The sequence below is a fragment of the Tachyglossus aculeatus genome, chromosome 6, assembly GCF_015852505.1.
Source record: "Tachyglossus aculeatus isolate mTacAcu1 chromosome 6, mTacAcu1.pri, whole genome shotgun sequence".
Taxonomy (NCBI): Eukaryota; Metazoa; Chordata; class Mammalia; order Monotremata; family Tachyglossidae; genus Tachyglossus; species Tachyglossus aculeatus.
In genome coordinates, this window is record NC_052071.1 from 26,169,025 (window position 1) to 26,181,942 (window position 12,918).

The 12,918-nt window shown below is 42.7% G+C and overlaps 1 protein-coding gene across 1 annotated transcript in view; it reads left to right on the forward strand.

Annotated features, from left to right (window-relative positions):
- The window catches only part of AFF2 (AF4/FMR2 family member 2), a 361,545-nt gene that overhangs the window by 329,683 nt on the left and 18,944 nt on the right, over positions 1 to 12,918 (forward strand). The window contains exons 16-19 of the mRNA XM_038747704.1: positions 89 to 210; positions 8,105 to 8,327; positions 9,614 to 9,750; positions 12,071 to 12,134. Of these exons, the coding sequence (XP_038603632.1) occupies positions 89 to 210; positions 8,105 to 8,327; positions 9,614 to 9,750; positions 12,071 to 12,134 (546 nt within the window). The remainder of the gene's footprint in view (positions 1 to 88; positions 211 to 8,104; positions 8,328 to 9,613; positions 9,751 to 12,070; positions 12,135 to 12,918) is intronic.

Genomic DNA, 12,918 nt, shown 5'->3' on the forward strand with positions numbered 1-12,918 from the left:
CGCCAGTAAAAGCCAATGACTGCTGGTCCTGAACGTTTTTTACTGTGTATGTAGAGTGGTGATATCTGCCTGCTGTTTTGTATTCCAGCAGTCTGAGAGCTCGGATCCTTTCACTGAGAAGAAACCACGCCTGGAGGAGGCCCCGACTTCCTGCCTGCTTCCACCTTGCATCTCTCCAATACCTAATCACAGGCTCACCAGCACGAAAGAGTAAGTTTTACTTTGCGTGATCGGATTGTCCTAGTGCAGAGAGGATTCAGAGAGCCCGGCACCCTACACAGGAGACATGATTGTTAAAAGATGGAAATTGCTCATTGCGCTAGTTTTGGGGCGGTGCCTGAGCTGGAGGCCTGAGACCCAGCATTTCTGGAGTTGTGGGCGGGGAATGTGTCTTTTCATTGTTGTAGAGCACCCTCCCAAGTGCTTAGTATAGTTCTGTGCACACAGTAAGCGCTCAATAAGTATGATTGACTGACTGGAGCTTGGTTCCTGGGTGCTGCTGGTGGAGGCAAACTCAGGAGAGCGTGCTGAGGCGCTTCTTGGGCCATTGGGCACTTCTTGACCCTCCTCTACCCCACTGCTAACCATTTCATCTTTTGAATATGTTTCCTGGGACAATGTGCAAGCAGAGCAACTTGAGAGTCACCAGAAGCCCCGGGAAAGGGCCACTCTGAACCCGCATCAGTTGGGGTAGGATCTGATTCACGCACCCTCAAGATACTGATATAGAGGTCGCTTGCCTTGCCCTTGTGCTCAGACTGTCTAGAACCCGTCTTTTACCTTTTTAAAATTTGGAACATGAGGTCATGTGTGGCCTTGAGGAAGCAGACCCAACCTACGAAAATAACTTTTAGGGGCTTGAATTCCTCCAAATTATTAACACCTCGTAGATAAAACTCCACCTCAGTTAGGAGGAGTTAGTGCAGTAATGGGATTCAAAAGTCTGACTCTGTTTTTGACTTTGAGAGACCAAGGAAATGGGTGATTTGGTTTCTCTATCTGAAATGGGATGAGACAGGAAAGGATTTCCAGGTGTTATGTATTCTCTTTATTCTCCTTGCTACTAAACTTGAATCGGGAGTGTCTCACACCAATCAATTCAGCAGCTTGTTGACAGTGCTGGCACAATGTTTGATGGGTTGAAATTGTGAGGAAAACAGCGAGTTGGGGATGATCTGGAAAATAAAATTAACTAGGTATAACCATATTTCATTTATCTTATTCTTGACCCATTTCTACAGATGATCAAGAATGTGTGATAGTATTAATATAGTGCTACTAAAATAAACTTGTCGTTTGATCCTATGATGCACACACTTTCCCGCTTCCCTCGTTGCTCGGCATTGTGTTATTTTCAGATAATTTTTCAGGACATTAATTTTATTCCGTAGTGTTTGAGAGATCCTGCTATTTTCTGTTTGTTTATGTTCAATCGTCTCTAATCAAAATAATAATAACAGTTGTGGTATTTGTTAAGCACTTACTGTGTACCAAGTACTGCACAAAGCACTTGGGTAGATACAAGAAAATCAGGTCAGACACAGTCCCCACCCGCCATGGAACTCACAAGCTAAATTGGAGGAAGAATTTATTCCCATTTTCCAGATGGGGAAACTGAAGCACAGAAAAGTAAAGTGACTTGTCCAAGGTCACCCAGCAGGCAAGTGGAGGAGCCAGGGATTAAAACCCAGATCCTCTGACTATCCGGCTGTGAACCCCATATAGGCCAGGGACTGTGTCTCACCTGATTATTTTGGATCAACTCCAGTGTTTACTACAGTGCTTGGAACAGAGCAAGTGATTATTATTAATATTATTGTTATTATTAGGGGTGTGCTTCACAGAGCTATCACGTTGATCTTGCCATTTGACTAACCCTGAGGTCTGAGGGTATGAAGGCAGATTTTTTTGAATGGCTCCAAATTATCTTTCACACCTGGGAATGTTCTATTCATCAGCTCAGAAATAAGCCAAAACTAAGTTTTAGACCTAGAAAAACATAGCCAAGAAGAGTGGAAAGAGCACGGGCTTGAGAGTCAAAGGTGGTGGGTTCTAATCCCAGCTGTGCCACTTGTCTGCTGTGTGACCTTGGGCAAGCTGCTTGATGTCTCTGGGCCTCAGTTACCTCATCAGTAAAATGGGAATTAAGACTGTGAGCCCCACGTGGGAATCTGATTATCTTGTATCTCCTCCAGTGCTTAGAACAGCGCTTGGCACATTGTAAATGCTTAACAAATACCATCATTATTATTATTACTCCCATAATATTAAGCAGGATTGAACTCATGAAGCCAAACATTAACTCGTACCTTTTATCTTATCCAGCGTACCATGTGCTGTATTGTATCCATCCCAGTGCTTAGAACAGTGCTTGGCACATAGTAAGTGCCTAATAAATACCATTATAATGAGAAGCAGCCTAGTGTAGTGGATAGAGCATGGGCCTGGGCATCAGAAAATCATGGGTTTTAATCCCAGTTTCTCCACTTGTCTGCTGTGTGACTTCGGGCAAGTCACTTCATTTCTCTATGCCTCGGTTTCCTCATCTGTAAAATGGGGATTGAGGTGGTGAGCCCCACATAGGACAGGGACTGTGTCCAACCTGATTTGCTTGCATCCACCACAGCGCTTAGTACAGTGCCTGGCACCGAGTAAGCACTGAACAAAATTAGTACAGTGCTGTGCACACAGTAAGCGCTCAATAAATACGACTGAATGAATTACCAGAATTATTTTTACACTCATTATTATTACACTCTTGGGAGAGGGTACAATAGGGGTATCAAGCACAATCTCTGCCCCCACTTTTTTTTTTCCTTTTTAAGAGTGATCTCATCTTCTGAGAGCGAACTCAGAAAGCTATTTACTCCTTATACACCTCCATATTATTATTCAGTGTGTGTTTAAACACTTTAAGGAACGCCTACCCCATCTAAAGGTAAGGCTGGTAAAGGAGGAGTCAAGGGTTTTGCCTCACCAAGCAGAGTAAGAACAGCCTCCTATGAATGCCAGCAGGGTGTGGACATGAGTGAAGGTGGGAAGGGGAGAAATCTGCTGTTGAAAAGACAGCTAATTAAATGACTCCAACAGTCATTTAATTCGAGGTCATTTAACAGTCATTTAACAGTCTAAAGGGTGGGAGCCTAGCATACTAGAGCATTTTCCTTCCCTGACAATTGATTGGCTTTCTCACCTTCCCACCCAAACAGAATAAACCTTGCATCCTGATGCCTGTCGACTGCCCATGTGTATTTACCCGGAGCTTTGCCCGTATTCCTCGCAGGATTATAAATATAATTTAACTAACAATTATGTCAGCTGATTAAGCCATTCAGTCTGGGCAATTATTGTGATAAATTCATTCAAAATTAGAGATGCCTGCCATCAAAGACCAGTTTCTGAGCCTATTAGCAGCCCCAAAGCATAGTGACAATCTGGTTAACTGCTGATAACAATTGATTTCACAGATTATTGTTTAACATCAGCGATTTGGCATAAATTTGCTGCAGCTAAGATGCCCAAAAGTTATCAACTTGATTTTAATTTTTTTTTTTTTTGTTCTGAAGAGAAAAGGAAAAAGCAGCGTGGCTCAGTGGAAAGAGCACGGGCTTTGGAGTCAGAGGTCATGGGTTCAAATCCCAACTCCGCCCCTTGCCAGCTGTGTGACTTTGGGCAAGTCACTTCACTTCTCTGGGCCTCAGTTCCCTCATCTGTAAAATGGGGATTAAGACTGTGAGCCCCACATGGGACAACCTGATCACTTTGTAACCTCCCCAGCGCTTAGAACAGTGCTTTGCACATAGTAAGCGCTCAATAAATGCTATTAAAAAAAGGGCCCATATTCATCTGCACCTTATGTAAGCAAGCAGACTTTGCCCTTTTGTAAAGTATTTAATGATAATAATTACATTATAATTATATTATTATTATGGTATTTGTTAATTTCTTCTATGTGCTATGCACAGTTCTAAATAGGATAATACAAGGTAATCAGGTTGTCCTTCGTGGGGTTTACAGTCTTAATCCCCATTTTGCAGATGAGGTAACTAAAACACAAAGTGGTGTTGGCCCCAGAAATTAAATGATATTTGAATAATTTTGGAGATTGGATTGGTGATGAAAATGGGCATTTTGCTGAAATAAATTTAGCTACTTGATTTGGAAATCTAACCAGGCTAGTTAGTGGTGATTAAATTTATTGATACTTTCTGAAATACCAGGTTGAATAATTGAATAATAGTTCCCATGGAACTATAGCCTCGGTAATTTTTTGGTGTAATAGATCTGTACCGTTTAAGAACTTCATAATCATCCCGTGTCTTCTTCACCATCTGGAGTGTAAGCTCCTTGTGGGAAGGAACATGTCTAACTGTGTTGTATTTTCTCAAGTGCTTAGTACAGTGCTCTGTACCCATTAAAGAAGTTAGAGAAGCAGCGTGGCTCAGTGGAAAGAGCCCGGGCTTTGGAGTCAGAGGTCGTGGGTTCGTATCCCAGCTCTGTCAATTGTCAGCTGTGTGACTTTGGGCAAGTCACTTAACTTCTCTGGGCCTCAGTTTCCTCATCTGTAAAATTGGGATTAAGACTGTGAGCCCCCTGTGGGACAACTTTATCACCTTGTAACCTCCCCAGAGCTTAGAACAGTGCTTTGCACATAGTAAGTGCTTAATAAATGCCATTATTATTATTATTATTATTATTAAGTGACTTGTCCAAGGTTACACAGCAGATAAGTGGCAGGGCTAGGATTAGATCCCATGTCCTCTGACTCCCAAGCCCGGGTTCTTGCCATGAGGCCATATGCTGTTCCTTATTATTTGTCAAGCACTGTTTTAAGCACCGGGGTAGATACAAATTAATCAGGTTGGATACAGTCTCTGTCCCACATGGGGCTCACAGGCTTCATCCCCATTTTACAGATGCGGGAACTGAGGCACAGAGAAGTGAAGTGACTTGCCCAAGGTCACACAGCAGACAAGTGGTGGGACCAGGATTAGTACCCAGGTGCTTCTGACACCCAGGCATCTGCTCTATCCACTAGTCCATGCTGCTTCTCTCCATTAGGCCTCACTGCTCTGCGCTATTATTCTAAAAATTATTTACATAATATGCTTGCCCTTGATATCTGTGGACACACTAGTATGGCTTCCTAAAATGCCCCTAAACATAAGTGCTCCAGCACCTTTGTAGTATTTAAAGCAACTCCTGAGGAAAAGCAGAATCATGGAAAAAAAACTCAGATTCTGCCAGTTTTCCAGAAGAGGCACATCCCAGAGGTCTGGGCCCTGTCACAAAAATGCCCCCATCAGCTCTCCTACCCACCTTTCTCCAAAATCAAAAAAAAAGATTGATTTGAGAGAGAAAATGAGGGCAGATGCCTCAGATCCCTAGGCCCGCTGTGGGACAGGCATCATGTGTGACAGCATCCTTGTACCTCACTCCCCTGCACTTAGTGCGGTGCTGTGCACAGTGTAAGTGTTTGGAAAATGTCATTACTCTTGCTAAATAATAATAGCATTTATTAAGCACTTACTAAAGCACAGCAAACAGCAGATAACAGCAAAGCACCGTTCTAAGCACTGTGGAGGTTACAAGGCGATCAGGTTGTCCTACGGGGGGCTCACAGTCTTAATCCCCATTTTACAGATGAGTGAACTGAGGCACAGAGAAGTTAATTTGTACTTCCCAAGTGCTTAGTACAATGCTCTGCACATAGTAAGCGCTCAATAAATGCGATTGATGATGATGATGATGATGAAGTGACTTGCCTAAAGTCACCCAGCTGACAATTGGCGGAGCTGGGATTTGAACCCATGACCTCTGTCTCCAAAGCCTGGGCTCTTTCCACGGAGCCACGCTGCTCCTCTAAATGTAGGGTGAAACACGCTAAAGAGATAAATTCAGCCCACATCAATTAAGAATGGTATTTCTTGATCTTGGGACACACTGCATTAGTTGATCACCAGGGTTTGTACGATTGCTCCGGCCCTCTCTGTAGAGAAAGAACCCTCATCCACTTTGCCCTCTCATCATCATCATCATCATCAATCGTATTTATTAAGCGCTTACTATGTGCAGAGCACTGTACTAAGCGCTTGGGAAGTACAAATTGGCAACATATAGAGACAGTCCCTACCCAACAGTGGGCTCACAGTCTAAAAGGGGGAGACAGAGAACAAAACCAAACATACTAACAAAATAAAATAAATAGAATAGATATGTACAAATAAATAAATAAATAGAGTAAAAAATATGTACATACATATATATATATATATCTCCCCTTCTTGTCAGTCAATTGTATTTATTGAGCTCTTGGGAGAGTGCACCATAACAACAGACACATTCCCTGCCCACAATGAGTTTACAATCTAGAGGAAGGATACAGTCTCACACACCCTCTGTGGCTTCCCTCAGGACAGATCCTGGGGGCTGCTAGAAATGGGGGAGACTGCTACAGCTGATGACGCTATATTAAACCTTGGCATTAACCCTATGCATAGAATGAGGAATTTTTGAAATCTCTGTATTGATTTAGCTGGTGCCACAGTGGCGCTTTCATACAGCAAATGATTTTAGTCAAGCACCACTTTAATCAAGTATCATAACTTTAGCGAAATTGCTTCTCTATGGCAATAACAATGAAAAATCTGTTGACAGATTTTTAAAATTAATTTTAGTCAATTAAGGTATTAGCCCGAACGTTTGAAAGAATTTGTAGTTCCTCCACATGACTGAAATTGATATAAAGACCACAATTATGAAACAAATGAAAGGGAGAGGATGACAAATGCTATTAAAATCGGCAAATTTGTGCAGCACTGCTGAACTGAAACGAGAAGATGGTATTGACTGCCGCCAGCATCAGGCCGCTTGACTGCTTGTTCGTCTTTGATTTGTTGCCTTGAAATATTGTAAATCTATATTTCCTGACACTGACTGAAATTGACCAAGAGAAAAGCATAAATTCTTGTTGACTTAATTTTCTGTTGAAAATTTTAGTCAATAATCATGGAAAGTAAATGCTCAGACGGTGCAATATTAGTGCCCAAGAAAGGATTCAAATTCTAGTAATCTTCATTGGCCAATCTAAGGCAGAAACTAAAATAAAAATCCATGACCAAATTAGCAAGTGAATCAGAAGATTGTTTTGTTGTTTCCCTTTTGCAGCCTTTGTGCATTTGCTGGGAAATATTTAAGCCAAATAAATAAGCAGCCTTAGGAGCTTGGTAAAATGATTCAACGTGTACTGTTTAAATAGGGTTTCAACAATGGGGGACATCAGATTTGGCCTTCAATATTTCCAGTGACTTTAGGTCAAGTAATGATTATGTTTTGTAGCAGAGGCAAAATGTGCCGTTCATCCAGGTGCCATGTTTTATGACTTGTCTAATTCAGGTTATCGCAGTATGCAAATCATACGACGGCATGCATCTTGAGATCATAGCCTTCCAGTCATAGTATTTTCTGTCATTTAAAGGGTGTTTGCGCAGATAGATTCCTGAGAAGCAGCATGGCTCAGTGGAAAGAGCCCGGGCTTTGGAGTCAGAGGTCATGGGTTCAAATCCTGGCTCCTCCAACTGTCAGCTGTGTGACTTTGGGCAAGGCACTTCACTTCTCTGTGCCTCAGTTCCCTGATCTGTAAAAGGGGGATGAAGACTGTGAGCTCCCGGTGGGACAAGCTGATCACCTTGTAACCTCCCCAGCGCTTAGAACAGTGCTTTGCATATAGTAAGCGCTCAACCAATACCATCATTATTATTATTATTCCTCCACCAAAAAAAAAGGGAAACCTTCCAACAAAAGCGGCAGGATTGCTATTCATTGTATTTATTTTTAAAATGTAATTAGTTGCACTCTTAAAAGGCTGCAGATTGTTGAATGCAGCCTACTGTGTTTTACCCTTTCATTTATCATGGCTTCCGTTTCCTAGACAGAAGTTTACTCTTCAGCATGTGTGCATCCACTGGAAGACCATCATCGGTAAAAGGTGACAGCATTCATCACACTAGCTACCAATATGACCTTAAATATCATTGCCTTGGTGAAACAGATTTGCAGCGGATGGAGAGAACGTTTGTAAATCCCAACTTTCTTTTGTTTCTAGAAGTAGTTCTGTCAAAAAGATGACAAAGAAGAGAGAAGAGAAGCTGTTCCCCCCTCCGCTCTCCCCACTGCTGGATGAACCCGTGCACCGGAGACACAGCGTGGAGAGCAACTCCTTCTGTCCGGATAACAGTGTCCCCAGTTCTGTAGCACCCCCCAGCTCATCTTCCACTTCTAAACACAGAAAAAATGAGGGCAAATCTTCTAATTTCAAAGGCGTTTATGTAAGTATTGAGGTCCCCTCCCCTCAGCCATAGCAGAAATTAACTTATTAAACAAGCCTCCTCAATTGGCTTTTGCTCCCATTTCACTTTTTGCCTTATTAAACAAGCCTCCTCAATTGGCTTTTGCTCCCATTTCACCTTTTGCCTTCACTCGTACCCCTCAGTGATCATCATCATCATCAATCGTATTTATTGAGCGCTTACTGTGTGCAGAGCACTGTACTAAGCGCTTGGGAAATCTGAATGTAACCTTTTGAGCTTCTTTTCCATTGGATTTTGACCTACCCAAATGGGTCTCAATTGTATTGAGTTACCCCAACCCTACTTAGCAGCTAAACATTTCCGTGCATTTTGCATGGGAGAAGCAGCGTGGCCTGATGGAAAGAGCAGGGCCCAGGAGTCAGAGGACCTGGGTTCTAAACCCTGCGCCATCACTTGCCTGCTGCTGCCTCAGTTCCCTCATCTGCAAAATGGGGATTCAGTACTGGCTACTTAGACTGTAAGTCCCAGGTGGGACTTGATTATCTTGTAACTACACCAGTGCTTAGTACAGTGCTTGACACATAGTAATGTTTAAGAAATAGCATTATTATCGTTATTTTTGTTGTTTTGCATCTCATCCTCTCATCTCCCCTGACTCTTTCTGGAGTCCGATATTATCCTATCACTTGGTTTCAAGCTGGGAGAGTAATGCACACACCTTCCACCGGGATCAATGGCAAAATGAACTACACATGTGAACCAATAAACAGCCAGATGGAAACAGCAGGGCCACTTCCCCTCGATCCCTTTTAGCTGATTTATCAGGTTCTGAACAGAGGTAAGGATTTGCTTGGTGGAAACTTCTATAATAAGTTTGCCCTCTTAAGGGTTACCCATCATGAGTTTACCTAAGCTGAATACAAAATTTCAGACTGTTGCAAATTGCATTTGACTAAATACCTGTTTTATTCTGTGACATAAGATCATGAATTCCAATCTCCTTTTCTTCAAACTCTTAACCCGTTAGTAACTCTGTTGAGTGGATCCATGCTAACTTAATGCAAACTTTCCCAAAGGTGTAAATGGGGTCACACATGTAAGTGATAGGTAAACACAGCACTAGATTAACTTGGTGTTTGCTGTCAAAAGAGGGTGATCATGAGGCTCATAAATTGCAAAGGTATCTTAATTTTAACCTTAAGCTACACTTGCTTTCTTCCATTTTGTTCTAGTAGGTTTGCTAGTCAAATCATCTATTTAAACTTTGACCCCTCCACAAAGCTAATGAAAGCTCTTTTTCACAGGAGGAAGAATCTCACAATAGGCCAGCAAGTGGCCTTCTTGAAAGCAGTCAGTTGGAGATGACTATTTGGTCTACAGTGCCCACCCTGTCCAATGGAAGCTCTGATTCCAGAAGACCTAAAATCTCATTTGATGACATGTGAGTTTTCATACGCATTTCGGTTATTTTCCTTTGGGCAGGAGACTTTGATTTTCTAAGTCCTGTATTTGAAAGGCTTCAGAAGCTATTGTCCAGAATAGGACCTCAAAACAGATATTCTTAAATGGGGAAGAGAAAGGTACGTGCATCTTCTGAAGATGATATGTATGTCATCTAGTCATAAAATCCCTCTCTGCTCATAGACTCCCTGCATTCAGGAGAACCACTTAATTCACAACTTGGGTGAGGGATATTACTTGCCAAGTTCTGAGAATTATTTCTACAAAAGAGTTTTTAAAAAGATAGACTTTCAATCATTTTTCTTATATAATTTTAAATAATTTAAGATGCCATTAGTTGTGGCATCTGTTTGGCTCATGGCTAAGCAATGCAGTGAGCCTGGAAAACCCACCTGCTAATCCCCAAATGGGGTGAGGAAGGGGAAATGAGATGGATGACTCGAGGATACTCGATGGTATTTATTGAGTGCTTACTGTGTGCAGAACAATGAACTAAGCACTTGGGAGAGTGCAGTGCAACTGAGTTAGCAGACATGTTCCCTTTCCATAGTGAGCTTACAGTCTAGAAAGAGCTTAGAGTCTAGAAGGAGCTTACAGTCTAGAGGGGGAAGATAATACCAAGGTTACAGGCTTGTGAGGTGGAGAGGATCTTGGTGTTGTCTACAGTGATGGAAAAATCTTGGGGAGGACAGGGTTTGGGTGGGAAGATGAGTTCTGTTTTGGACACGTTAAGTTTGATGGGTCAGCAGAGCATCCAAGTTGAGATGTCCCAAAGGCAGGAGGAAATGCGAGACTGCAGAGAAGGAAAGAGGTCAGAGCTGGAGAGGTAGATTTGGTGATCATATGCATAGAGCTGGTAGTCAAAGCTGTGGTAGTCGATGTTCTCCCAGGGAGTGGGTTTAGATAAAGGAACCAAAGGGGACCCAGAACTGAATCTTGAGGGACTCCCACAGTTAGAGGGTGGGAGGCAGAAGAAGAGTCTGTGAAAGAGACTGAGAAGGAGTGGCTGGAGAGATAGGAAGAGAACTAGGAAAGGACAGTATCAGTGAAGCCAAGGTTAGAATGCTTTAAAGAGAGGGGGGTGGTCCACATGTCAAAGGCAGCTGAGAGGCCAAGGAAAACTATGGTGGAATAGAGGCAGTTGAATAATTTTTAATGGCATTTGTTAAGCGCTTAAACTATGTGCCAGGCACTGTAATGGGGTAGCTACAAGGTAATCAGGTTGCTCACAGTCTTAATCCTCATTTTACAGATGAGGTAGTGGTTACAGCGGAAGCCAACATCTGTGGGAGCTCATAGCTTAAATGGTACAAATCCAAGTGCATAGGTGATGCAGAAAGGAGAGGGAGAGAGGAAATAAGGGCTCAGTCAGGGAAGCCCTCTGGGAGGACATGTGATTTTAAGAAGGCTTTGCGCAGGAAACTCAGCTGTCCTGGCCAGTGTGGCTGCAACAGGTAACTCACCCACCCCAACTGAGAAGGGCAAGTGGCTCCGTGGATCAAGTTTAGGGGCTGAAGGGGCCAGCTCCACTGAGAGGGCAGGACTGGCTGGCACCCAAGCTCTCTTCCTCCTTGTGGAAAACAAAGCTATTTGTTTTCTGCTGTTGCCTTGACATCCACACCCACTCTGGGCGTGGAAACTGGCGTGGGCCTTTCGAATCAGAATTGCTGGGCCATAGTGCAAAACAAATGGGAACCCCGCCTCCCCCCAACCTCAGTATGGCGGCTGACCATATTTAGGAACATTAAAATGGCATTATGAAGACACTGCCTAATTTAGGCCATTTTTATTGACTGTCTATGAATTCTTCAATACATTTATAATAACTTACAGATTAGAAATCTGTGTATAGAAAACAGAGCTGCAACAGGTGGGTAGAGAGGAAAGAAAGCCATGACCTTTAGTGCCTTGCAAATAAACACGTATTGATACATTAGGCTTGAAATAATATGACTATTTTTCCCTTTACAATTCTCCACTTGTTTCCTTTTTTGGCTTTGAGTTTTCTACCAGTGTTAAATCCCAGATCTTTTTATATCTTTTTTGTGTAGAAATTTATGATAGAAAAGTTTTGAAGCTCTGATCTATTTAGAAACAGGCGAATGCTCCCGTTTTGGTATCTGACGCATCTTTCTGTGTGGTGGCTTGTCATAATATGAGTGGATGTATTTGTCATCATGTGTCAGGGTATTGTGTCAAGATTTACAGAAAAAATATTTAGACAATTTCAGTCTCTTAATCAAATGAGGAAAAGCATAAGCACTGCCATCTGAAAGAATGAATGCCTTTTGTTTGTTTAGGCTACACAATGCAGATTATTACATGCAGGAGGCTAAGAAACTAAAGCACAAAGCTGACGCACTGGTAAGTTTTCATCCCTCTCGTCTTCCCTTATTTATGCTTTTGAAGAAAACATGTCCTGAGTAAGCTGCCATTAGCCAGGCCACGTCTCACTTTTCTTTCCATCGGCCCCTTCAGACAAAAGGTGACTGGAACTATTTTGTTTCCGAGACTAAGCATTCTGACTCAGTTATACCTGCAGGCCCCTGAATGGGCTTGAGCAGTCGCTCAAGTTCCTCAAAAATTACAAGCCTGATGCTTGGGGTTTGGGCAGGTCACCCTGATTGTCAATGAGCAAGTCTTCTGCGGCTAGCATCCCAGCCTGATTATGTAAGGCTGGCTGAGTAATGAACTTCATCATGGAGAACACGAACGTGTGTACGCAGAGGAGGCTCCCAGAAGCCAGTCGGCAACAGCTGAATGACCTTTTAAGTGCACACGCACGGTTCTGACATAAGCCTGCCTGTCCTCTGCTTACAAATATTTACCCACTCAGACCTAAGCAGATGACCTAAACATGCTATGTCATTCTGCATTTCTTTCTGGCCTGATTCTTTCTGAGAGTGCTGACCTGTCTTTCATCTGCTCACCTTTGACTAAGCCCTGCACAATGCGGGGTGTTTCTGAAGCAGAACAAATATGAAAAGGCATCACACATCACATTGCCTGCAGGCGAGGCTTTGTTGTCATATGTAGTTTGACATTGAGTGTGATCTTGATGGAATGCCAAGCCAAACCCTGCAGTATAACTTGTTGGCAACTAACTCCAAATGCTGATGAACCCTGCATCTGCCTTGTTCCACTGTCT